This window comes from Ranitomeya imitator, chromosome 5 (genome assembly GCF_032444005.1).
Source record: "Ranitomeya imitator isolate aRanImi1 chromosome 5, aRanImi1.pri, whole genome shotgun sequence".
In the NCBI taxonomy this organism is placed as follows: Eukaryota; Metazoa; Chordata; class Amphibia; order Anura; family Dendrobatidae; genus Ranitomeya; species Ranitomeya imitator.
In genome coordinates this window covers 106,546,869-106,570,829 of record NC_091286.1, presented here as the reverse complement: position 1 = coordinate 106,570,829, position 23,961 = coordinate 106,546,869, and the positions used below count along the sequence as shown (strand labels likewise).

Sequence of the window (23,961 nt, the reverse complement as noted above, 5' to 3'; positions counted from 1 at the left end):
GTAGACCATTGGTCTGGCAACCCGTGCGGGCTAAGGAAAGGTAAAAAAAATGCTGAACTCGATGCCGCAAGACAGAGCGAGTCATTGTCTAACAGTCCATGGTATTTTTAAAAAGATGATCTATCGGGCAGGGATACCAGATATACCATAGAAGGTAAGCTGCCAGGTAGCAAACTGCGCGGCTGTATCCGCCAGGTGAGGAAAACAAGCCATCTCCTGAGTAGCTGCCGTCATTGAATGTGCCGAGATAAAAGGATGAACTCTCAATCCACCAACCCTTAACAAGGAGGTGGAGAGGAATCGTCCGCCACCACGCATCGTCCGTTAAATAGTGGCAATGCAGAGGGGAGCTACTCGGACGTCACATGGAGGGCATCTGTACATCCACGGAGTTTAAGTCCCCGGGAGGACCGGGTTGGCATTAGTCCCAGCTGTAGACGAGTATACGTGGAGGCGACAGTCCATGTGCTCATTTGATGATGGTGTGAGGAGATCGGTGTCCTTTGAAGGACCCGTCGCCCAGAGTTAAAGCGCTGCGGAATATGATGGCGCTATATAAAATTATTATTATTATTATAATAGAGTATACGAGAAGGCGACGCTCCATGTGCTCGTTCGCACCATGTGCTCATTTGATGATGGTGTGAGGAGAACGGTGTCCTTTGAAGGACCCGTCGCCCTTAAAAAAACAATTAAACCAGGCATGGCATCTGGAGTCGCTTGAAGAGGCTTCGGTTTCTAGAGCAAGACCATTTGCGATTGCTCATGGTAAGGCCGGAATCCTAGACTCCCATGCTGTATAAACACCAGTGTCTTCCACTGCGTTACTATGGTGCTCGCCAGTCAATCTCTTATCCGGACGATCTGTCCCGGAAAAAAAGGGCAAATGTACTACTAGGGAGTTTATCTCCGTTTGGAGAAAAACCTGCCTGATCTAGGGCAGAACCATAGTCCTTGTGAAATCGACAGATTAGTTGATGGCCAAAATAGGCGTGAGGGAAAACAAGAAGCGAAGCTCCCGATTTAGAGACGCCTGAACGTTTAGAATTCTTGTGGCCTTCGCTAACCGATGGCCCCCGTGTAGGGGAGGATCCATCTGTATTGGGCCTGCGAGCACTCCGAACCACAGCGGGTTCAAATAGAATACAATCTATTGGTCCGAGAAGCCTGGATTGCGGCAGTGACGAACTCAGAGGAACTAGGTATTCTGGGAAAAAAAGGGATCGACAGCGGAAGGCTCCTGCGCTCATTTGAACTAAATATTCTGACCGGCTTCGGGCTGGTTATGAGCCTTTCAGACCATGCTGGGGATGTGGGTTTAAGACAAGGGAATGCTAGTCCTGTGCCTTTAAGACCAGTGAATGTTGGTCATTTACCCTTAAGACCAGAGGATGCTGGTCGTGTAAGTTTAAGACCAGGGAATGCTGGTCATTTTACCCTTAAGACCAGGGGTTGCTGGTCGGGAGCCTTAAGAATAGCTCTAGGACCAGGGAATACGGGGCATAGCGCTCATGCTGGTCGTGCGATTATGCCGGTTGTGTGCCTTTAAGACTAGGTTTAGGGGGCCAGGGAATACTGGATGTATTGCATACCTTTAAGATCAGCTTTATGGACATGGAGTGGTGTCTCCCTACCTGGTTCCAGAAAACCCCGGTCAGCGTTGGATAAGATTCTCCAGCGCTGAAAACCGCAGGGACCGATGCAGCAGCCGCTTCCGGGTATACACAGCTCGTGTCCGGAAGCAGCAGGGGAATGAACATCGCCGCCGAGAGTATGGTGTGTTCTCGTCCGGAGCGAGAAGCGCCTGAATGGAGGGGCGGAGCCTAAACGCGAGGCCTAGCATGGGCGGAGACTCCGGATTGCGGCATACACAAAGGCAAAGCCGGGGCTAAATTTTTGGTGCCGGCCGGCGCCGAGTGAGAAAGAAGGGTTAAAAGGAAAAAGGGGGGGAACCGCCGCTTGCGCAGAGCCCTCCAGCCGCTCAAAACCCAACACTTGCCTAGAAATCTGCCGCAAGGCAGAGTATGCAGCTCTGTTCAGCAGGACATTCAGAAGGGATCCTCTGCTGTCGCTGCTGCTTGGACGGTGCAGTGATCGAGAAAAAAAAAAAACCTCAATCCTCCTCCTTGTACCATCCGCTTTTAATAATGGTGGTGCAGTGGGGGCTGCTCGGACGCCACGCTGGAAAGTGCCTCTGAACAGCTGAGGGTAAAACCTGGTGTGCAGGGCTGAATGTCCGGCAATAGGCCTGGCTGCAGAAGAGGATACTGGAGGTGACACTCCAGTGCTCGTTTGAAAAGGGAGGGGGGAGATCGGTGCCCTTGAAGGGGCCCATCGCCCCTAGATCAGCTCAGGCAGTGGCTTCCCACGTCGCAGGAGAGGATACGGAGAGGTAAAACTCCCGTGCTCGCCTGTTGTTGGTTCGGGGAGATCGGAACATGAAAGAATCCGTCGCCCCATTCGTCCGTTGTAAAAGGTAAAAAGATAAAGAGTTCTGGGTCTGAAAGACCCGTCCGTGCGCCTCCTACGGACACCAAGCAAGAACTGGTTAGCTGAGAGCCAGCAGGGGGGTGTATACTGAAGGGGAGGAGCTAACTTTTCTTGTATCACTTAGTGTCAGCCTCCTAGTGGCAGCAGCATACACCCACAGTCTGTGTCCCCCAATGAGGCGAAGGAGAAAGAACGGATCTGAAATCAGATCCAGGTCCGCTTCCTACTGACATTGCTATGACTGATGAGCTTTGTATGGTGTATCCTGCTGAGGAAGGGCTAACTTTGTTTGCTTAGTGTTAGCAGCATAAACTCATGGTTATCTGTGTCCTCCAATGAAGCGATAAAGAAATTAAGCTCATACACAATTGTTTACAAAAAAAGAAGAAGTTATAGGACTAATAAAGGAGTATTTTTTAAAGCAAAAGTACTAAAACATTGAAAAAAAATGTTTTTCTAATTTTTGTATCATTCTGCCAAAAAAATGTAATATTAATTAAAATGAATTGTGAATGGTGTTTAACACAAAAACAGAATTACTATTTTTTTTCTTCAATCAAACTCAAAAAGTGTAACAAAAAGTGATCAAAATGCATGATATATCCAAAACACCAAGGTTACTTACCGGTAGCCGTTTTTTCCAGAGCCCATGACAGCACACATGAGAGAGGGATCCGCCCAGCCAGGACAGGAAACCTACTGAAATAAAAGGGCTCTCCCTCTCCCTCGCTTCAGTTGACTTTCAAAGCATGAGAGGCCCCCCTAGTTAGTTCACATGGCAAACTACCACCACATCATAATAATAAAAAGCAAAAAACACCCATGCACACCAAAGCGTGGATAAAAGGGGGAGAATATACAGGTGCTGTCATGGTTTCCGGAAAAAACGGCTACCGGTAAGTAACCTTGGTGTTTTCCCTTCCCCAATGACAGCACACCTGAGAGATTTTTGGAGAAAGGAACACCTTAAGGAGGGACCACTGCTTGCAGCACCCTTCTACCAAAGGTAAGGTCAGTCGAGGATAGATTCAGTCGGTAGTGTTTAAAGAAGGTAGAAGGTGAGGACCAGGTAGCGGCCTTACATATCTGATCAATAGATACCTCTGCTTTTTCAGCCCAGGAAGTAGCCACAGCTCTGCTGGAGTAAGCGTTGATGCCTTCAGGGACCAGGGCACCACACGCAGCATAAAAAAAGCTAAAGCCTCCCTAATCCATCTAGCAATAGTACTTTTAGACACCCCATATCCTTTCCTGCTACCCTGGAAAGCTACAAATAAGGACTGATCCTTCCTCCATTGACTGGTTAAGGATATGTACTATAGCTTAGACCTTCTTACAGCAAGTGTATGAAATTTTTCCTCTCCTGGATTTTTAGGATCATCACAAAACGAGAGTAAAACAATCTCCTGACTCCTATGGAATTTAAGAACTACCTTAGGTAGATAAGCCGGATCTGGTCTTAGAACCACCCTGTCATCATATATCTGTGTGTATGGAGGGCAAATAGACAGGGCTTGCAAGTCACTCACCCTACGGGCTGATGTCAGAGCTACCAGTACCACTGTTTTAAGAGTGAGAAGCTTTGCTAATAACTTTTGCAAAGGCTCAAAAGGACCCCTAGTTAGAGCTTCTAAAACCAGATTCAAATCCCAAGGGGAAATTTTCTGAATTACGACTGGTCTAGATCTACTACATGATTTAATAAAACGGGACACCCACCTACTGGAGGCTAAATTACAATTATATAATGCTCCTAAAGCCAATACTTGTACTTAGAGCGTATTGGTTGCCAACCCTAGTTGTAAGCCTGCTTGTAGAAACTCTAAAATAGCACTCACAGGAGCTTTGTCCCCCAAAGGTTGCCCCAAAAATTCCAGGAACCTCTTCCATATTCTATCATAAATTCTTGATGTGATTGGTTTTCTACTTTTCAACAGGGTGGAGACTAGCCCTGGTGAGAATCCCTGACGGCTTAGTAATGCCCTCTCAAATTCCAGGCTGCCAGATGGAAGCCCTTCACTTGAGAGTGGCATACTGGCCCTTGGGTAAGCAGGTCCGGAACCTCTGGTAGAATCCATGGATCTGTTACCGACATCTGTCTTAGGAGGGAGAACCATGGTCTTTTCGGCCAAAATGGAGCAATCGGAATCACCCTCGCCTGCTCCATTCTGATCTTTCTTACTACTCCCGGAATTAATGCTATTGGTGGAAACACGTAAGCGAGGCTGAATTTCCACGGTATTTGAAGGGCATCTACCGCAAACGGGTTCCCCCTCAGGTCTAACGAGCAGAACCTCTCTACCTTCCTGTTGTGAAGAGTGGCAAATAAGTCTATTACCGGTTTGCCCCAGGCCTGTACTATCTGTTGGAATACGCAGGGATTCAGCGACCATTCTCCCTGCCTTAGCCTTTTGCGACTTAGGTAGTCTGCTTTCGTGTTTTCTACCCCCTTTATGTGCAGAGCTGTGAGGGACAACAGGTGACGTTCTGCTAACTGGAGAAGGACAGATGTTGCCCCCATAAGGGAAAAAGACCTTGTTCCCCCCTGGTTGTTGATATAAGCTACCACTGCATAATTGTCAGACATAATCCTGGTATGATGACCCTGAAAAATAGGGAGGAAATGTTTCTACAGCCCATAACTCTCTTACATTGGACGTCTGATGTCTTTCTGGTTGGGACCAGGAGCCCTGTATCGAGAGGGTCCCTAGATGTGCTCCCCATCCCATACCGCTTGCGTCCTTTGTGATCACGTCCTCTATCGGAGTTAGCCACTGAACCCCTGACGCCAAATGATCCCTTACAGACCACCAGATTAGGGAATCTCTCACGCCTACTGAAAGGTGTACTTTTCGCTCTAAATGCCCTTGTAACCATTTTTCTGTTGACAGGACTTCCCACTGTAATTGTCTCAGGTGAAACTGTGCCTATTTTACAGCGGGTATACAGGATGTTAGTGTTAGTTAGGTACATTGCCTTTCTTAGTGTCATTACAGGCTGCTGTATTGCCAATTCCACAAGACTCTGTACTTTGATTATTTTATTCTCCGGTAGGAGACAGAGCTGGCGTGTGGAATCTAGAATCAACCCTAGGAAGGACTGAACTTTCTCTGGTGTTAATCTCGACTTGATGACATTTATTTTCCACCCCAATACTGCTAGGGTCATAGTTACTTCCTCTATTTGTGCAAGACCGTGATCCACCGATCTCCCCATTATAAGGAAGTCGTCTAAGGGTACCGTCACACTATACGATTTACCAACGATCACGACCAGCGATACGACCTGGCCGTGATCGTTGGTAAGTCGTTGTGTGGTCGCTGGAGAGCTGTCACACAGACCGCTCTCCAGCGACCAACGATGCCGGTAACCAGGGTAAACATCGGGCGCAGGTCCGCGCTTAGTAACCCGATGTTTACCCTGGTTACCATCCTAAAAGTAAAAAAAACAAACGCTTCATACTTACCTTCGGCTGTCTGTCCCCGGCGCTCTGCTTCTCTGCTCTGGCTGTGAGCACAGCAGCCGGAAAGCAGAGCGGTGACGTCACCGCTCTGCTTTCCGGCCGCTGTGCTCACAGTGAGTGCAGGAAAGCAGAGCGCCGGGGACAGACAGCCGAAGGTAAGTATGAAGCGTTTGTTTTTTTTACTTTTAGGATGGTAACCAGGGTAAACATCGGGTTACTAAGCGCGGACCTGCGCTTAGTAACCCGATGTTTACCCTGGTTACAAGCGAACGCATCGCTGGATCGGTGTCACACACACCGATCCAGCGATGACAGCGGGAGATCCAGCGACGAAAGAAAGTTCCTAACGATCTGCTACGACGTACGATTCTCAGCAGGGTCCCTGATCGCTGCTGCGTGTCAGACACAGCGATATCGTATGGATATCGCTGGAACATCACGAATCGTACCGTCGTAGCGATCAAAATGGCACTGTGTGACGGTACCCTTAGTGCGGGACAATGACTGTCTCGAAAACAGAGGAAGGACATGACTTCTGACATTAATTTGGTGAATATTCTTGGCGCTATCGACAGACCGAACGGGAGGGCAGCATACTGGTAGTGCCTGAGTTGTCCTTGAACAAATACTGCTACTCTTAGAAATTTTTGATAGTCCCGATGGATTGGGACATGATAATAAGCATCTTTTAAGTCTATAGCTGCCATGAAGCAGTTCGGAAACAACATTTTTATCGCTGTATTTACCAACTCCATTTTGAAGGAGTAATTTATCGCTGACCGATTGAGTTTCCTCAAGTTGACAATAGTCCTTAGCGAACCGTCCGGTTTCCGAATCAAAAAGAGAGGGGAATAAATACCTCTTCCTTCCTCTTCCCTCGGAACTTCTACTAGAACCCATTTTAGTACTAACTCCAGTACCTCAGCTTCCAAGGCTAATTGTTCCTCCAGAAATTTCCTGTGGGGGGTCAACACAAAAGTCTGTCGAGGTGGATGAATAAAGTTTATCTTTAGGCCATCTTTGATGACACTCAATGACCAACGACTGGGGGAAATATTTACCCAGGCGGGGAAAAATAATGAGTCTTCCCCCTACCTCTGGCCTGGCATCATTGGGAGGGCTTTTTTGCTGATGTGGAGGGTCCCTTAAACATGGACCCCAATCCTTTTTTGTCTCTAAAGTTCCAGTTTCTTCTATCTCCCGGGGGGGCGACCTCTATAATATTTTCCTCTCCGAAAAGAAGGCCTTCAAATATACACCGGGAAGCGAGGGAAACCCTTTTTCCTATCGCCTGCTTTCTCTAAAATGTCCTCCAGCTTCTGACAAAAGAGGAATTTGCCGTCTATTTTTAGAAGGCAAGTCACCCGGGCACCCCTTTAACAATAAGGCGCGTCTAGCTCCATTAGGCAAACCTGCTGCCCTAGTAGCTAGTCTTACCAGAGTCTGCTGAGGAATCTGCTATGAAAGCTGCAGCTCCTTGCACCATTGCCATATTGGCTAGGACCTCGTCTCTTGGCACCTTGGATTTCAATTGATCCTCTATTTGTTGCAGCCAGACTATAAGGGAGCGGGCAACACATGTCCCATCTATTGCCGGTTTTAGACCTCCTGCGGCTGTCTCCCAGGCGTGTTTTAAGAACGTATCCGCCTTCTTGTCTAATGGGTCTCTTAACATGCCTGAGTCCTCTAAGGGTAGGGATGACTTTTTAGATGACCTAGCCACCGCACCATCAATTTTAGGGACTTTATCCCACACTTCTGAATCCTTCTCTTTGAAGGAATACCGTCTTCTAGAAGATGAGGGGAGGCTACCAGATTTCTCAGGATCCTTCCACTCCTTATTTATAAGGACCTTTACCCTAGCATTTACTTGGAAAGTACGCTTCCCTTTCTCCTCCAAACATAACGTCTTCTACAGATTTAGTTGCTTTTTCATCTTTTAGGCCCATTGTAGCCCTGACTGATTTTACTAGTTTATCTGTATTTTCAGTTAGAAAGCATGGACGGCCACCAACATCACTATCTGAAGAGGAGCCAGAGGACATGGAAGAGGAGGGAAAGGGAGACAGAGGTTCCTCCTGATATTCCTCGCCAGACAGAGGCATCAGAATCTGAAATAGGCTCTAGACTTTTGCTACTCCTCTTCTTAAGGACTGATTTTAAAGAGCCCTAAACCTCTGCTCTAATCATGGCCCTGAGGCTAGAGGCCAAGTCAGGTGATTCATCCTGGATAGTCTTTTGAATACAGTCCGCGCAGAGGTTTTTCTGCCACTGGACTGCTAGCGGGACTTTACAGAGGGCATATTCTTTATTCTTTGACTTAGTACTAGCCTTCCTCGGTGCCTGGCAAGTAAGCAGAAAATGTAGCCCATTACCACCAAGGTGACATTCACGAAGATCACTCACCACCCGCTGACGATCAAGGTACCAAATTTTGAGGCTGATCAGCAGCACGGACAACGTCCCTCCTGGAAGCTGAGGAGTCCTGAGACCTCTGGTCAGGGCGACTGCCGCTTCTTCCACTTGAGCGGCTACTCCTTTTAGTATGCTGGTGACCAGGCAGAGCACTTGGTAAGGGTTCTTGCGGCTGCTGCTGCTCCATACAATCCTCCATCATGGAGAGCTCTATACATGTGAGCACTTACTCTGTGGATCCACCACCTTTAAGGGGTGATCCACGCTGCTCACACTGCCTCATCCGGTAGTCATTTCGCTCCTCCCCCCCCTCCGCACCCCACCGAGAACCGCCAAAAAGGCCCTGTATCGCGGCCGGCGTCTGTACTTGGGCGCCATCTTGGTTCCGGCGCGCAGCACTGACGTCACGTGGGCACGCCCATTCCCAGCTTGCCTTGAGCGCGGCGACGCCCGCCGCACCCAGAAGCTAGGCCTGTAGCCGAAGGCGGCCAGCAGAGGGGAGAGAGAATGGCGTGACAGCCGCAGCAGAGCCCCGGGAACCCGGACTACACTGAACCAACCCGCACGTGCGCGAAAGCCCCAAAGGACCTGCGAACAGCACTTCCACAGCCTGAAGGCCGATATACAGGCGCCCTTGCCTGTTCTTCCAGTGCCAGGACAGGAGTGGGTGAGTGGAAATCTTCATAGATAAAACCGCCGTGATTCCAGCACTAGGGCTCCCATCAGGACAGGAAACCCAATTGAAGCGAGGGAGAGGTACTGCCCTTTTATTTCAGTAGGTTTCCTGTCCTGGCTGGGCGGATCCCTCTCTCAGGTGTGCTGTCATGTGGGAAGGGAAAAATGGGTCGAATGAAAGGTTCATCTTGTCACATAAAAAATAAGTCCTCATACACCTCCACTACCAGAAAATTGTTAAAATGACTCCCGGAATATGAGAACACAACATTTTATTTCCAAACTATTTGTTGTATAAAAACAATAACACTATATACAGTGGGGCAAAAAAGTATTTAGTCAGTCAGCAATAGTGCAAGTTCTACCACTTAAAAAGATGAGAGGCGTCTGTAATTTACATCATAGGTAGACCTCAACTATGGGAGACAAACTGAGAAAAAAAAATCCAGAAAATCACATTGTCTGTTTTATTTACATTTTTTTTTGCATTTTATGGTGGAAAATAAGTATTTGGTCAGAAACAAACAATCAAGATTTCTGGCTCTCACAGACCTGTAACTTCTTCTTTAAGAGTCTCCTCTTTCCTCCACTCATTACCTGTAGTAATGGCACCTGTTTAAACTTGTTATCAGTATAAAAAGACACCTGTGCACACCCTCAAACAGTCTGACTCCAAACTCCACTATGGTGAAGACCAAAGAGCTGTCAAAGGACACCAGAAACAAAATTGTAGCCCTGCACCAGGCTGGGAAGACTGAATCTGCAATAGCCAACCAGCTTGGAGTGAAGAAATCAACAGTGGGAGCAATAATTAGAAAATGGAAGACATACAAGACCACTGATAATCTCCCTCGATCTGGGGCTCCACGCAAAATCCCACCCCGTGGGGTCAGAATGATCACAAGAACGGTGAGCAAAAATCTCAGAACCACGCGGGGGGACCTAGTGAATGAACTGCAGAGAGCTGGGACCAATGTAACAAGGCCTACCATAAGTAAAACACTACGCCACCATGGACTCAGATCCTGCAGTGCCAGACGTGTCCCACTGCTTAAGCCAGTACATGTCCGGGCCCGTCTGAAGTTTGCTAGAGAGCATTTGGATGATCCAGAGGAGTTTTGGGAGAATGTCCTATGGTCTGATGAAACCAAACTGGAACTGTTTGGTAGAAACACAACTTGTCATGTTTGGAGGAAAAAGAATACGGAGTTGCATCCATCAAACACCATACCTACTGTAAAGCATGGTGGTGGAAACATCATGCTTTGGGGCTGTTTCTCTGCAAAGGGGCCAGGACGACTGATCCGGGTACATGAAAGAATGAATGGGGCCATGTATCGTGAGATTTTGAGTGCAAGCCTCCTTCCATCAGCAAGGGCATTGAAGATGAAACGTGGCTGGGTCTTTCAACATGACAATGATCCAAAGCACACCGCCAGGGCAACGAAGGAGTGGCTTCGTAAGAAGCATTTCAAGGTCCTGGAGTGGCCTAGCCAGTCTCCAGATCTCAACCCTATAGAAAACCTTTGGAGCGAGTTGAAAGTCCGTGTTGCCAAGCGAAAAGCCAAAAACATCACTGCTCTAGAGGAGATCTGCATGGAGGAATGGGCCAACATACCAACAACAGTGTGTGGCAACCTTGTGAAGACTTACAGAAAACGTTTGACCTCTGTCATTGCCAACAAAGGATATATTACAAAGTATTGAGATGAAATTTTGTTTCTGACCAAATACTTATTTTCCACCATAATATGCAAATAAAATGTTACAAAAACAGACAATGTGATTTTCTGGATTTTTTTTTCTCAGTTTGTCTCCCATAGTTGAGGTCTACCTATGATGTAAATTACAGACGCCTCTCATCTTTTTAAGTGGTGGAACTTGCACTATTGCTGACTGACTAAATACTTTTTTGCCACACTGTACATCTGTGATCATCCTACTCATGCTGACACACAGACGGTAAGGGTATGTGCACACGCTGCGGATTTTGCTGTGGATCCACAACGGTTTGACGCTGTGGATCTGCAGCTGCTTTCCATTTGTTTACAGTACAATGTAAACCTATTGAAAACAAAACCCACAGTGCACATGCTGCGGAAAAAAACGCGCGGAAACGTTTACATCTGCTCCATAATAGGAATCCGCAGGTGTAAAACCGCATGTGGAATCCGCATAAAAACTGTGGTAATTCCACAGTAAATCCGCAGTGCGGTTTACCTGCGGATTTACAAAAACAGGTGCGGAAAAATCTGCAGACATCCCACCTACGTGTGCATATATCCTAACACTATTTAGTGGAAGAAAGCATAAAATGTATACAAAAAAATATTTTTTTTTTCTATTTAATCTCATTTATAGTTAATAATAGTTAAGTATTGGGTTGAGAGTTCCAAAATCCTTGCCAATGACAAATACAACTTATTCTGCAAAAAAAACCAGCCCTCATACTAAAAAAAAAAATGTGTGGCCTTAGAGGATTCTGATAGTTCTGTCATGTATGATGCTTTTATTAAATATTAAAGTTACAAGTCTGCTGTACAATAAAGTGGAATCATTTTTAGACTCAAACAGAAAACCGATGTATAGCGACAGAGAAGGTTCATCTGTGAATGTCAAATGAGAAAATTCTATAGCACGGGGCTTTCTTAAAGTTATCATACAGCCATGTACATGTGTCCTAAGGCTGAAAACACTGTGTAATTGTCCCTCAAACACAGAAGAGCTGCCCCTGCAACATGGTACCCTTACTCCCCAACCTCAGTGGCTTCTGCATAGAAAACAATGTAGGAACATATGATTAGTGAGGAGTAGAGTTGAGCGCATTTGTTTGGGTTCCCTCTTATTCTCCAAGCTATAGCGCTTACCGAATAAGCTGCAGAGGGAACCCTGATACATGGATTGCGCCGGCTGACCAGCTCCACAGCTGCACGTGCCGCAGCTGTGTCACTGTCACAGCACATGCATGGACAGCCCAACAAACAGGCTCTCCATGCAGGTGCTGCGACAGTGACACAGCCGCGACACATGTAGCTGCGGCGCCGATCAGCTGATCAACTGGCGCTCTCCAGGAAGCCGGTTCCCTCTACAGCTTATTCGGTAAACGCTATAGCTTGCCGATTAAGAGGGAACCTGAACAAATTCGCTCAACTCTAATGATGAGCGAACATGCCCAAATAGGGTGTTATTCGAGCATGCTCAGGTGCTAATCAAGTGTCTCCAGCGTGCTCGTGTTTGTCATGAAGCTGTTGGGACAGCTGCAACATATGCAGGGATTGCCCAACAAACAGGAAATCCCTGCATGTGTTGCAGCTGTCGAACAGCTGCAGCTGTCGAACGCGAGACATGCAGCCGTGGGGACTTGAACATATTTTCCAAGCACGCCGAAGACACTAGATTCGCACACGAGAGAGCTCGGATAACATCTTATCTGAGCACGCTCGCTGATCACTAATGATTATAAAGTAGCACAATACATGCATTTCCAGCATACCTGATCTTTAGAAATTTTTCCAACTGCAAAATATTTTGACATTGGACTAGAAAAAACCAACCCGGACACTGCGGCAGCCGGCGACATTGCCAGTGATTCTGTCAACTTTATTCCTATATGGACAAGATACAAGTGGTTTTATTATACAAGTCAAAAATACATTAAATATATAAAAAAGAAAACATTAATAAGAAAATAAACAATCACGGTAAATTATTTGCTCAACAGTTCGCAAGATAAATGGTAGTGTGTAAGTCTGATCACAACTTTTTGCAAATATAGTCACAATAAAATTACTTTGTACATACAGTACAGACCAAAAGTTTGGACACATCTCATTTAAAGATTTTTCTGTATTTTCATGACTATGAAAATTGTACATTCACACTGAAGGCATCAAAACTATGAATTAACACATGTGGAATTATATACTTAACAAAAAAGTGTGAAACAACCGAAATTATGTCTTATATTCTAGGTTCTTCAAAGTAGCCACCTTTTGCTTTGATGACTGCTTTGTACACTCTTGGCATTCTCTTGATGAGCTTCAAGAGGTAGTCACCGGGAATGGTTCTCACTTCACAGGTGTGCCCTGTCAGGTTTAATAAGTGGGATTTCTTGCCTTATAAATGGGGTTGGGACCATCAGTTGTGTTGTGCAGAGGTCTGGTGGATACACAGCCGACAGTCCTACTGAATAGACTGTTAGAATTTGTATTATGGCAAGAAAAAAGCAGCTAAGTAAAGAAAAATGGGTGGCCATCATTACTTTAAGAAATGAAGGTCAGTCAGTCCAAAAAATTGGGAAAACTTTGAAAGTGTCCCCAAGTGCAGTTGCAAAAACCATCAAGCGCTACAAAGAAACTAGCTCACATGAGGACCGCCCCAGGAAAGGAAGACCAAGAGTCACCTCTATCTCTGAGGATAAGTTTATCCGAGTCACCAGACTCAGAAATCACAGGTTAACAGCAGCTCAGATTAGAGACCAGGTCAATGCCACACAGAGTTCTAGCAGCAGACACATCTCTACAATAACTGTTAAGAGGAGACTTTGTGCAGCAGGCCTTCATGGTAAAATATCTGCTAAGAAACCACTGCTTAGGACAGGCAACAAGCAGAAGAGACTTGTTTGGGCTAAAGAACACAAGGAGTGGACATTAGACCAGTGGAAATCTGTGCTTTGGTCTCATGAGTTCATATTTGAGATCTTTGGTTCCAACCACCGTGTCTTTGTGCGACGCAGAAAAGGTGAACGGATGGACTCTACATGCCTGGTTCCCACCGTGAAGCATGGAGGAGGAGGTGTGATGGTGTGGGGGTGCTTTGCTGGTGACACTGTTGGGGATTTATTCAAAATTGAAGGCATACTGAACCAGCATTGCTACCACAGCATCTTGCAGCGGCATGCTATTCCATCCGGTTTGCGTTTAGTTGGACCATCATTTATTTTTCAACAGGACAATGACCCCAAACACACCTTCAGGCTGTGTAAGGGCTATTTGACCAAGAAGGAGAGTGATGGGGTGCTACGCCAGATGACCTGGCCTCCACAGTCACCAGACCTGAACCCAATCGAGATGGTTAGGGGTGAGCTGGACCGCAGAGTGAAGGCAAAAGGGCCAACAAGTGCTAAGCATCTCTGGGAACTCCTTCAAGATTGTTGGAAGACCATTTCCAGTGACTACCTCTTGAAGCTCATCAAGAGAATGCCAAGAGTGTGCAAAGCAGTCATCAAAGCAAAAGGTGGCTACATTGAAGAATCTAGAATATAAGACATAATTTCAGTTGTTTCACACTTTTTTGTTAAGTATATAATTCCACATGTGTTAATTCATAGTTTTGATGCCTTAAGTGTGAAGTACAATTTTCATAGTCATGAAAATACAGAAAAATCTTTAAATAAGAAGGTGTGTCCAAACTTTTGGTCTGTACTGAATAACTAAAATTTGTTCCACTTTTTAATGAACAACCTTAATATAGAAGCAATTTATGCCCTTAGCTCGTCTCAGCTAGTCTAATGGCAGAATTCAGATAAGATTTTTTTATATTCAGTTAATAACTTTATCAAGTAAGTAGGACAGGCTGCATAGTCACATCCAGGTAGCCAGCAGGGAAATATTATTCAATTAGTGGGGCCTTGGAGGTCAGACCTCCACTGATCATATACTAGTAGCATAGCCTGGTGTTATGCCATCAGAAATGAAACGGGAAACATTTGCCTATGTGCAGAGCACTCATATCCAAAAATCTGCAGCACCTGTTGCCTCCTCTATGTCTGCCAGCTTCCACATGACGGTTTTCTCTGTGTGATCAGGCTGGCTGGGATATCCTGGAGCTGGGCGAATGCCTTCATAGCGAATCCTGCGCAGGTCAGCAACATTCAGGGCCTCCTCACTGCAGTAACCCCATAGATCCTTCCTTATTCTTTCGTGGATTTCTTCAGCGAACGCCTTGTTAAATTAAATGGAGAGAATGTTCTGTGAGCAAGGAATAAAATGACATTACAAAGTGCAGACAGATGAACCAAGAACTGGAGTCTCATACATACAGTATGTAAAGAGAATGAAAGACGCCATGTTTCTTGCCAGCTGAATGCACATATCATCCCACATAGGATCAGATTAAACATGACCCAGAGCAGCCAACGTGATGAGGGAGCCACCAAGTCATAACAACATAGGCAGGACCCCAAAACTGCCCACAGGTGTACCTCGGCTAGTCTGTCTCCAAGGGCTTTCACCATGATACTGTTGTAGTCATCTCCTTTATTCTGATAACCTTTGCTAAGGTCTTCCACTCCAAAAATGGCAACTGCAAATATACCAAGGTAGTCACGCACCCCAGACTTCAGAGGGGCTATAAAGTCAGACAGGCAGTAGTAGGGGTCTGTAGATGCAGAGTCTTTTTCAGCCTGAAGAATACAAAACATTAGGATGGAATTTTTCTCCATAATTTTACATCTAACAGCAGGCAAACTGCTTGACCTACATCAAATCTGTACCCATTTTGAAGGACATATTTTATAGCTTAGCTTGTATCAATCTCGTCAGGATGTCCGGTAATCCAACATTAATGTGACAAGCAGCCCATTAGGCCGTAAGTCTAGCCAGTAGAGGCCTAACAAAGGCTTCCAGACAGATGGGATGACAGGCCTGGGGGCCATTTTTAGGCCCCTGTGGCCCATGATAAACTATTGTATCCCTGACATTGGGATGCACGGTGCTGATGGCCTGACAGAAGGAGTCCCATCCCTGACAAACTCAGATGCCGCTACTGGTCGTGGTATCTAAAGAGATACATTGCAGTGCCCAGAGATATTTCCAATTCTGGCAGTTGACACATGAAGCTATCTGTGTACTGCAACTGCAGTGTCCGTAAGGCCACGTTCACATGTTTAGTATTTGGTCAGTATTTTACATCAGTATTTATAACACAAAACCAGGAGTGGAACAATCAGTGGAAAAGTATAATAGAAACATGTCACCACTTAAGGATTTTTCAGCCGATCCTGGGTTTGACTTATAAATACTGATGTAAAATACTGGCCATACGTCGCGTCCGTCGAGCACTGGATGTGTCGTGTTTTGGCGGACTGTCGGCACGAAAAAACGTTCAAGGGAACGTTTTTTTGTATGTCGCGCCCGCCATTCCCTACCACGCATGCGCGGATGGAACTCCACTCCCTCCTCCCCGGACTTTAGAATGGGCAGCGGATGAGTTGAAAAACTGCATCCGCTGCCCACGTTGAGCCACATTTTCACAACGTGCGACGGTACGTCGCGCCGATGCTTAGCGACGGACCCGTACCGACGCAAGTGTGAAAGAAGCCTAAGATACAGGCATGCAGAATAGGTTCATCTCAGGTGCCCTGTGCCTCCTTCCCATTTCGCACACTAAGTAAATAATGTGCGAATCTATTGACAAAGGTGAGGCAGGACATATTCAGCCACTTTCTCCAGATACATTGCACAAAAAAATAAAATGAAATTACCTGTTGCCTCAGGCCATAAAAAGTGGCCACAGGCGCAGAAGAATGCGGGTCCTGCTCCTCTGAATATAACAAAATGTCATCTTGCACACTCTGAGCAGGCCAGATGCCGACAATCCCTCGGGCCTGAATTTTTTTTTGTCGAATTAGGACTTCAAGCAATTTTTGTGCATCATCATAAACTTTTTTTGCTTCTTCCCCTTAAATAAAAGATAAAAAGATAATGGTGAGAAATTATGGTTTTCCTCAGGAAGGGTTCCAGTGTATAGTAATGGCTGGTTCAGGTCATAGGTTCTGTGCTTTTACTCCTGTACAGGATGTGATGACAGTGAGCTACATATTGATTGTATCGACCCTACAAACACTACACACAGAAGCCATAAGGAAAAGAGAGGGACATTACAGTCTCCGCTATTTCAATGAGACAACAACTGAAAACAACGGTGCAAAGTGGTTGCCCACACAAATATTTCCCGAATCCGTACATTCCTAAACCAAGAATCTGCAAAAATCCTAGGTCATCATCTTCTGCCTTGACTACTGCAACCTCCTGCTCTGTGACCTCCCCTCTAACACTCTCGCACCCATCCAATCTATTCTAAACTCTGCTGCCCGACTAATCCACCTGTCCCCCCCTCGCTATTCCCTGGCCTCTCACTTGTCATTCCCTGCACTGGCTCCCCATTGCCCAGAGACTCCAGTACAAAAGCCTAACCATGACGTACAAAGCCATCCACAACCTATCTCCTCCATACATCTGTGACCTCGTCTCCCGGTACTTACCTACACGCAACCTCCAATCCTCACAAGATCTCCTTCTCTACTCCCCTCTTATCTCCTCTTCCCACAATCGTATACAAGATTTTCCCCACACATCCCCCATACTCTGGAACTCTCTACCACAACATATCAGACTCTCACCTACAGTGGAAACCTTCAAAAAGAACCTGAAGACCCACCTCTATTGACAAGCCTACAACCTGCAGTAACCACCGATCGACCAAACCACTGCACGATCAACTCTATCCTCGCCTACTGTAGTCTCACCCATCCCTTGTAGATTGTGAGCCCTCGTGACTTGTATTGATTAAGATTATTGTACTTGTTTTTTATTATGTATACCCCTCCTCACATGTAAAACGCCATGGAATAAACGGCGCTATAATAATAAATAATAATCATAAATATGAATTCTGCTTTTGATGAAAAGCTAGAGATTGTTAGATTCACAATTATATATAACAAAATGACTTGACACAGAATTTTGACCTGTGGAGTATCCATCACCAGTCTGGGGCAGAACTTTTCATTTAATGGAAGAGTGGACAGTCTCAGATTGGTGATATTACTAAATATCTCTGGAGAACTGGGGGTCCCAGAGACCAGAACTGCAGCGATCAGCACATTTAACCTTATCCAGGGGGATAACTTGTTTTTGTTGTGTAGGTGTGGGTGGAAATAACCCTGTTAAGGGCGAACTTCAGCAAAACTCAAAGTCTGTGCACATCATCATCTGCAACAACAAGAGTTAAATGTATTTTTTTTTGTGAGCATTTTTTCTTTCTTACCAACTGTTTTATCATTAAAGATTTTTGGAAATCCTCTGTTGGGGTATTTTCCTCGGAGCTGCCACACATCGAAGAAAGGCTTCCAGTCAATATACTGAGAAAGTTTCTCCAGGTCATAGTTTTTGAACACCCGTGTGCCTAAAAATTTTGGTTTTACTGGGTAAAAAAAAATAAATATCAAAAAGGTTAAAAACTACGAAATCATGAACACATAGTTAAAAGGGCTGAATGAATTAATAAAGGTCTGTTACAACACAAAGCAAAAAGATTTGGCCCATACAACAGAATGCTAATGATTAAAGGTACTCAAAATCCTTTTTTTTTTAGCAACACATAGCTAAGTAAAATGGATTTATATTCTCCTTGAACTAATTCACCTACAATGTAGAGCTATCAATGATGACAAGCCTATCATTTACATTGCTGATCTGAGGGTGGCTTGTATGTAAACCGGACCTTTAAAGGGAACCTGTCACCCCCAAAATCGAAGGTGAGCTAAGCCGACCGGCATCAGGGCTTATCTACAGCATTCTGTAATGCTGTGGATAAGCCCCCCGATGTATCCTGAAAGATGAGAAAAAGAGGTTAGATTATACACACCCAAGGGCGGTCCCGGTCCGGTCCTATGGGCATCGCGGTCCGGTCCGGCACCTCCTATCTTCATCAGATGATGTCTCCTTCTTGTCTTTATGCGGCTCGGGCACAGGCGTACTTTGTTGAGGGCAGAGCAAAGTACTGCAGTGCGCAGGCGCTGGGCCTCTCTGACCTTTCCCGGCACCTGCGCACTGCAGTACTTTGCTCTGCTCTCAACAGGGCAAACAAAGTACGCCTGCACCGGAGCCGCAGCGTGAAGACAAGAAGAGGATGTCATCGTAAGAAGATGGGAGGCGCTGAACCGGACGGTGACACCCATCGGACCAGAACCGGACCGGACCGCCCCTGGGTGAGTATAATACAACCTCTTTTTTTTTTCTTCATCTTTCAGGATACATCGGGGGTGTATCTACAGCATTACAAGAATGCTGTAGATAAGCCCCTGATGCCGGTGGGCTTAGCTTCGATTTTGGGGGGTGACAGGTTCCGTTTAAGGGTATGTTTTCACGGTCAGTAAAGGCTGCGGGTTGGACGCTGTGTACAGCCACAGCGTCCAACCTGCAGTGGCCAGATGTTACAGCATAGTGGATGAGATTTCATGAAATCTCATCTCCATTACGCGGGCAGGGACGCCTCCGACTTCCCTGCGTAACTGGACATGTGGCGTGTCTTACTCGACCTGTCTATTTATCTTACGGAGATGCTCCGTCTTCGCAAGATAAATATCACCGTCCAATGTATAGGACGCGGTGATTCCGTATGGTTCAATGAACACATGCGGAATCACTGGCGTATAAAAGCCGGCAGCGCTTTGGACAGAGCGGACATGTGCAGAGTCCAAAGAGCTGCCGGTTTCTGCCTGTGGAAACATACCCTAAATGGAAATGCTGTGCAATCTATGGCAATCATTAAGTTGAGCAGATTAATGTTTAGATTTGTGTGACAAGATATAGCATAATTCATATTTTATTACTTGAAACACCCGCATATTCTGGGCTTAGGAGACAAGGAGGTGATCCGAATCAGTGACAGCCTTCCAGGTAGAAGTGTGCAAAAAAAGGGATCATGTCAATTGCAAATCCTGCAAACCCATATCTAGCTTCTATGGATTTTACCTTTAAAAAAAAAAACAATATGCCTAATAGTATAATCATATTCTAAGAATATGTTTTATGTTTGGCTAAGAATATGTGGTAATCTCACCGGGAACTGGATGAGAATGCCAGTCAATATGGAACCCTTTCTCTCTCGCTTGCTGTAGAGGCAGATATCTTCTTTCCTAGAACAGGACAAAAATATGTATTTCTTTTTTTTCTTTCACAATGCAAGCACTTCTGGGAAGCTAATATTTTTATAATAAATAACTGAGCAATACTACAAGAGACAAAAATGGGAATAAGTGCTTATTGAGAAGCCACACAAGTACCTGGAACACATGGTCTGGGTCTGGGTCGTTTACAAAATCAGGACTCAAATTCTAAAATACCAATCATTGAACCAATAGCTAATCTCTCACACCACTGAATGAATAGCTGGAAGCATTCTTCATTGCAGTCTAGCTTACATTTGGCCACGCTTTTATCACAAAACATATAAATACATACGTGTGTGTAACAGTGCAGCTTTCACCCTATAGAGCAATAATCTGTACGAACAGTACAGGGGAGCAGAGGAGGCTAATCATTACGTTTAGCTTTCTGTGCTAGGAATTGAGAACTGCACAGTTCTCTCACTCCCTAGACAGAAAATATGTAATATCAGTGCATGATCTCCCGTGTTTGTACATGTTTGGATGGAACGTACAGAAGAATGAAGATCCTTTCACCATTTGGTGAGTGCCGCATTATTTCTTCTGTACTTGGTTAAATTGGACTTGTCTGTTAGTGAATGCAAAGCATGGTGTTCATAGGTGCAAATAGAGAAGCCATATCTTTACATAACTAACGAAGTTGCACTATGTAGCGCTTATAGCATGAAAACATGAAATATGAATTGCATATAGGAGTAAGCAAATGGAGCTGTTCAAGAGGGGATTGATGTTAGGTGGGTAGCACAGCACTATTTTTTGCAAATTCTGTGACTTCAAGTTCTCTCTGTGATTTCCTTTAGAGCAGAGGTCCCCAACTCCAGTCCTCAAGGCCCACCAACAGGTCATGTTTTCAGGATTTCCTTTGCATTGCACAGGTGATGCAATTATTACCTGGGCAAGACTAAGGAAATCCTGAAAACATGACCTGTTGGTGGGCCTTGAGGACTGGAGTTGGGGACCTCTGCTTTAGAGAATCAAATGTGTCCCTTTTTGTAAATTAAGACTTGAAAGCTGGTGCTCATGGAGGTCAAAAATTTAGTGAATGCTGATGGATGAGCACAAGCAAGGCATCCATGACAGATGGACATTAGAGGAACAGTAATAAATAATTTACACAAAGATATCACAAAAAAAAACTAACTCCAACATCTAATTTAGACCACGGGTATGAATTTCTACTTCTATTACCACTATGGAATAATATACCGCTTTTCTACCCTAGAACAAGAAAGGAGGATCTACAGTGAACTACCAAAATTATTTTATACCTCAACTGCCTTAGATCATGAGGGACGTTTGCTTTTCTGGAAACTATTTTTTTATTTTCTGTTGTCTAAAACCTGAGGCGCGTCTTATAGCCCTTTTTACAAATAGAGGTATTTTTGGTACTCACCGTAAAATCGCTTTCTTGGAGTCTTCACTGGGGGACACAGGTAACCATGGGTGTATGCTGCCGTCGCTAGGAGGCTGACACTATAAAGGAAGATACCTCCTCCTCCGCAGTATACACCCATCGACAGGCACAAAGTACCTCAGTTAGTGTTAGAGCAGTAGGAGAAGCAATCAAAAATACTCAACATATGTACCAATCCAACAACAAAGGCACATAGACAAAATAAAGGTACAACATATGTACCCAAATAATGTTATAAACAGTTAGGGAGGGTGCTGTGTCCCCCAATGAAGGCCCCAAGAAAGATTTTACGGTGAGTACCAAAAATCCCTCTTTCTTTATCGCTTCATTGGGGGACACAGGTAACCATGGGACGTCCCAGAGCAGTCCCTAGGGTGGGAAACAGGAAGAGTCAAGGAATAAATGGACTAAGGTCAGCAGGTGCAAAACCAGCAGTACCTTCCTTCCCAGGCCTGCATCAGGCGAGGCATGGGTATGAACCCGGCAAAAACTCGCAAAAGAGTGCAAAGATGACCAGGTTGTGGCCTTACAATCTGGAAAACCAAATCCTGGTAATGAACAGCCCAGGAGGCCCACACCGCAGAGCGACAACTGTCCAAGACAGGAGAAAAAACATGATGTCTTGAATGGGCTCAACAGGAGCGCGCTGCAGCGCGCCAGAGACAAGGTTAAAAACCCATGGATCTATAGGAAGACTATAAGGAGGTACCAGGTGGGCGACTCCTTGAAGAAAGGTCCTTTACCTGGGAACTTCGTTGGAAAAGAATTGGCAGAAACGATAGAGCCAAGTCAAGACGCGCTTGCAGAAAACCAAGAATGGAAGGAAGAGAAAAAAGGACATAGGGACAAAACCCTTGTCCACATTCCACTGGAAGAAGGCCTATCAGTGTTTGTAGTAGGTATGCAAGGATGCTGGTTTCCTGGCCCTAATAATGGTCTGAATGACCAGATTGGTCTCAACGGCCATGCTGTTAAACTTCAAGACTATAAACTCTGGTGGAAGAGGGAACCTTGAGAGAGAGAATCTGGATGGCCTGGAAGCTTCCAAGGGGCGTCCATGAACATGTTTACCGGGCCCTTCTTGGCCAGTCCGGAGCTATCAGGATTATAGGGATCCCTTCTTCCTTTATCCTTTTCACTACACGCAGACAAAGGGAGAGACGGAAAAAGATAAGGCAGTTGGAATTGTGACCACAATATTACTAGAGCATCTCAATAGCTGCTAGCGGATCCCGGGACCTGGCTATGAACCAAGGAATCTCGTGGTTTATCCGAGATGCCATGAGGACCACGTCCCAGGAGCCCCATTTGTCTGAATGAAGACGGCGGGGCTGAGAAATCACCCGCCCGAAGCGAGACCCTGATGGCTCAGAAAATCAGCTGCAGACCGGCTGGCTTGGAGAGAATGCCAGTGGGGAAGAGCAAAGAAAAAATTGCCCTGATATCCAGATTGACGGGGAGAGAGGCCTCTTAGGCATTCCAGTGGCCCTGCGCTGTGTGACGAAGAAAAAAGCGGCTCCCCAAAGGAGGAGACTGGCGTAGGTGGTGATGAACTGCCACCAGAGAGGAAGGAATTCCTTCATAGGACTGATGCCAACAGCGTCACCAAGTGAGGGACTGCCTCACCCTGAGAGGTAGAAGCACGGGATTATCCAGGGAGAGGACCAGATCACCAGCTGAAGAGGACGGGCATGGAACTTGGCCAAAAAAACAGCTTCCATGATGACAATCTCTTTCCCCTAGAACTCATGCAGGACCGTACGAAGAGAGAAGCTGGACGCTTTAGAGTACTGATCCCAGGCAGAGGGATGAAAAACCTCTCCTTTGGAAAGAAAACAAGGGCTTGGGTCATGTCGAATGTTATACCTAGAAACACCAGCTGCTAAGCAAAGGTGAGGGAGAACTCTCTGTTATAATCTAGACAAGATGGACCAGAGTATCCAGAGTAAACTGAAGACTCTGGTTGCAGTCTTGGCGGGACGGCTCCTTGATAGAAGGTCGACCACGTAGGGAAATATGAAAAAAAACCCTGGGGAGAAGGATGTCAACGAACGCTGCCATGACGTGACTAGTCTGGGAGCAGAGGCCAGGTCGAAAGGAAGGGCCGTGAACTGAAAGACCCTCCTGGATCGCAAACCATAGGAACCTCAGATGCTAAACACAAACAGGAATGTGAAGAATTCTCCAGAGCCCATGGAAGTGATAACCAAACGTAGGGACTCGGTCCTAAAAAGACAGAACCGAACGTGACAGGTAAACCGGTTGAGATCCAAAAACGGAGGGAGCAGTCCGTCTTCCTTCGTGACTATGAAAAGAATAGAGTAGAACCCCTAAAACCATACATAGTAACATAGTAACATAGTAACATAGTAAGGCCGAAAAAAGACATTTGTCCATCCAGTTCAGCCTATATTCCATCATAATAAATCCCCAGATCTACGTCCTTCTACAGAACCTAATTGTATGATACAATATTGTTCTGCTCCAGGAAGACATCCAGGCCTCTCTTGAACCCCTCGACTGAGTTCGCCATCACCACCTCCTCAGGCAAGC

General features: G+C 45.7%; 1 protein-coding gene across 3 annotated transcripts in view; it reads right to left on the bottom strand.

Annotated features, from left to right (window-relative positions):
• Positions 1-23,961, bottom strand: part of MTR (5-methyltetrahydrofolate-homocysteine methyltransferase) — a 121,247-nt gene that overhangs the window by 9,391 nt on the left and 87,895 nt on the right. For 2 of the 3 annotated variants that reach the window (XM_069769010.1, XM_069769011.1), the window contains 6 exons: positions 19,889-19,964; positions 18,092-18,247; positions 16,527-16,723; positions 15,246-15,446; positions 14,793-14,985; positions 12,537-12,649 (listed from right to left, as the gene is read on the bottom strand). In XM_069769010.1, coding sequence (XP_069625111.1) covers positions 12,537-12,649; positions 14,793-14,985; positions 15,246-15,446; positions 16,527-16,723; positions 18,092-18,247; positions 19,889-19,964 — 936 coding nt within the window. Of the gene's footprint in view, positions 1-12,536; positions 12,650-14,792; positions 14,986-15,245; positions 15,447-16,526; positions 16,724-18,091; positions 18,248-19,658; positions 19,801-19,888; positions 19,965-23,961 lie in introns of those variants that run through there. The other variant, XR_011321919.1, reaches the window with a different exon arrangement.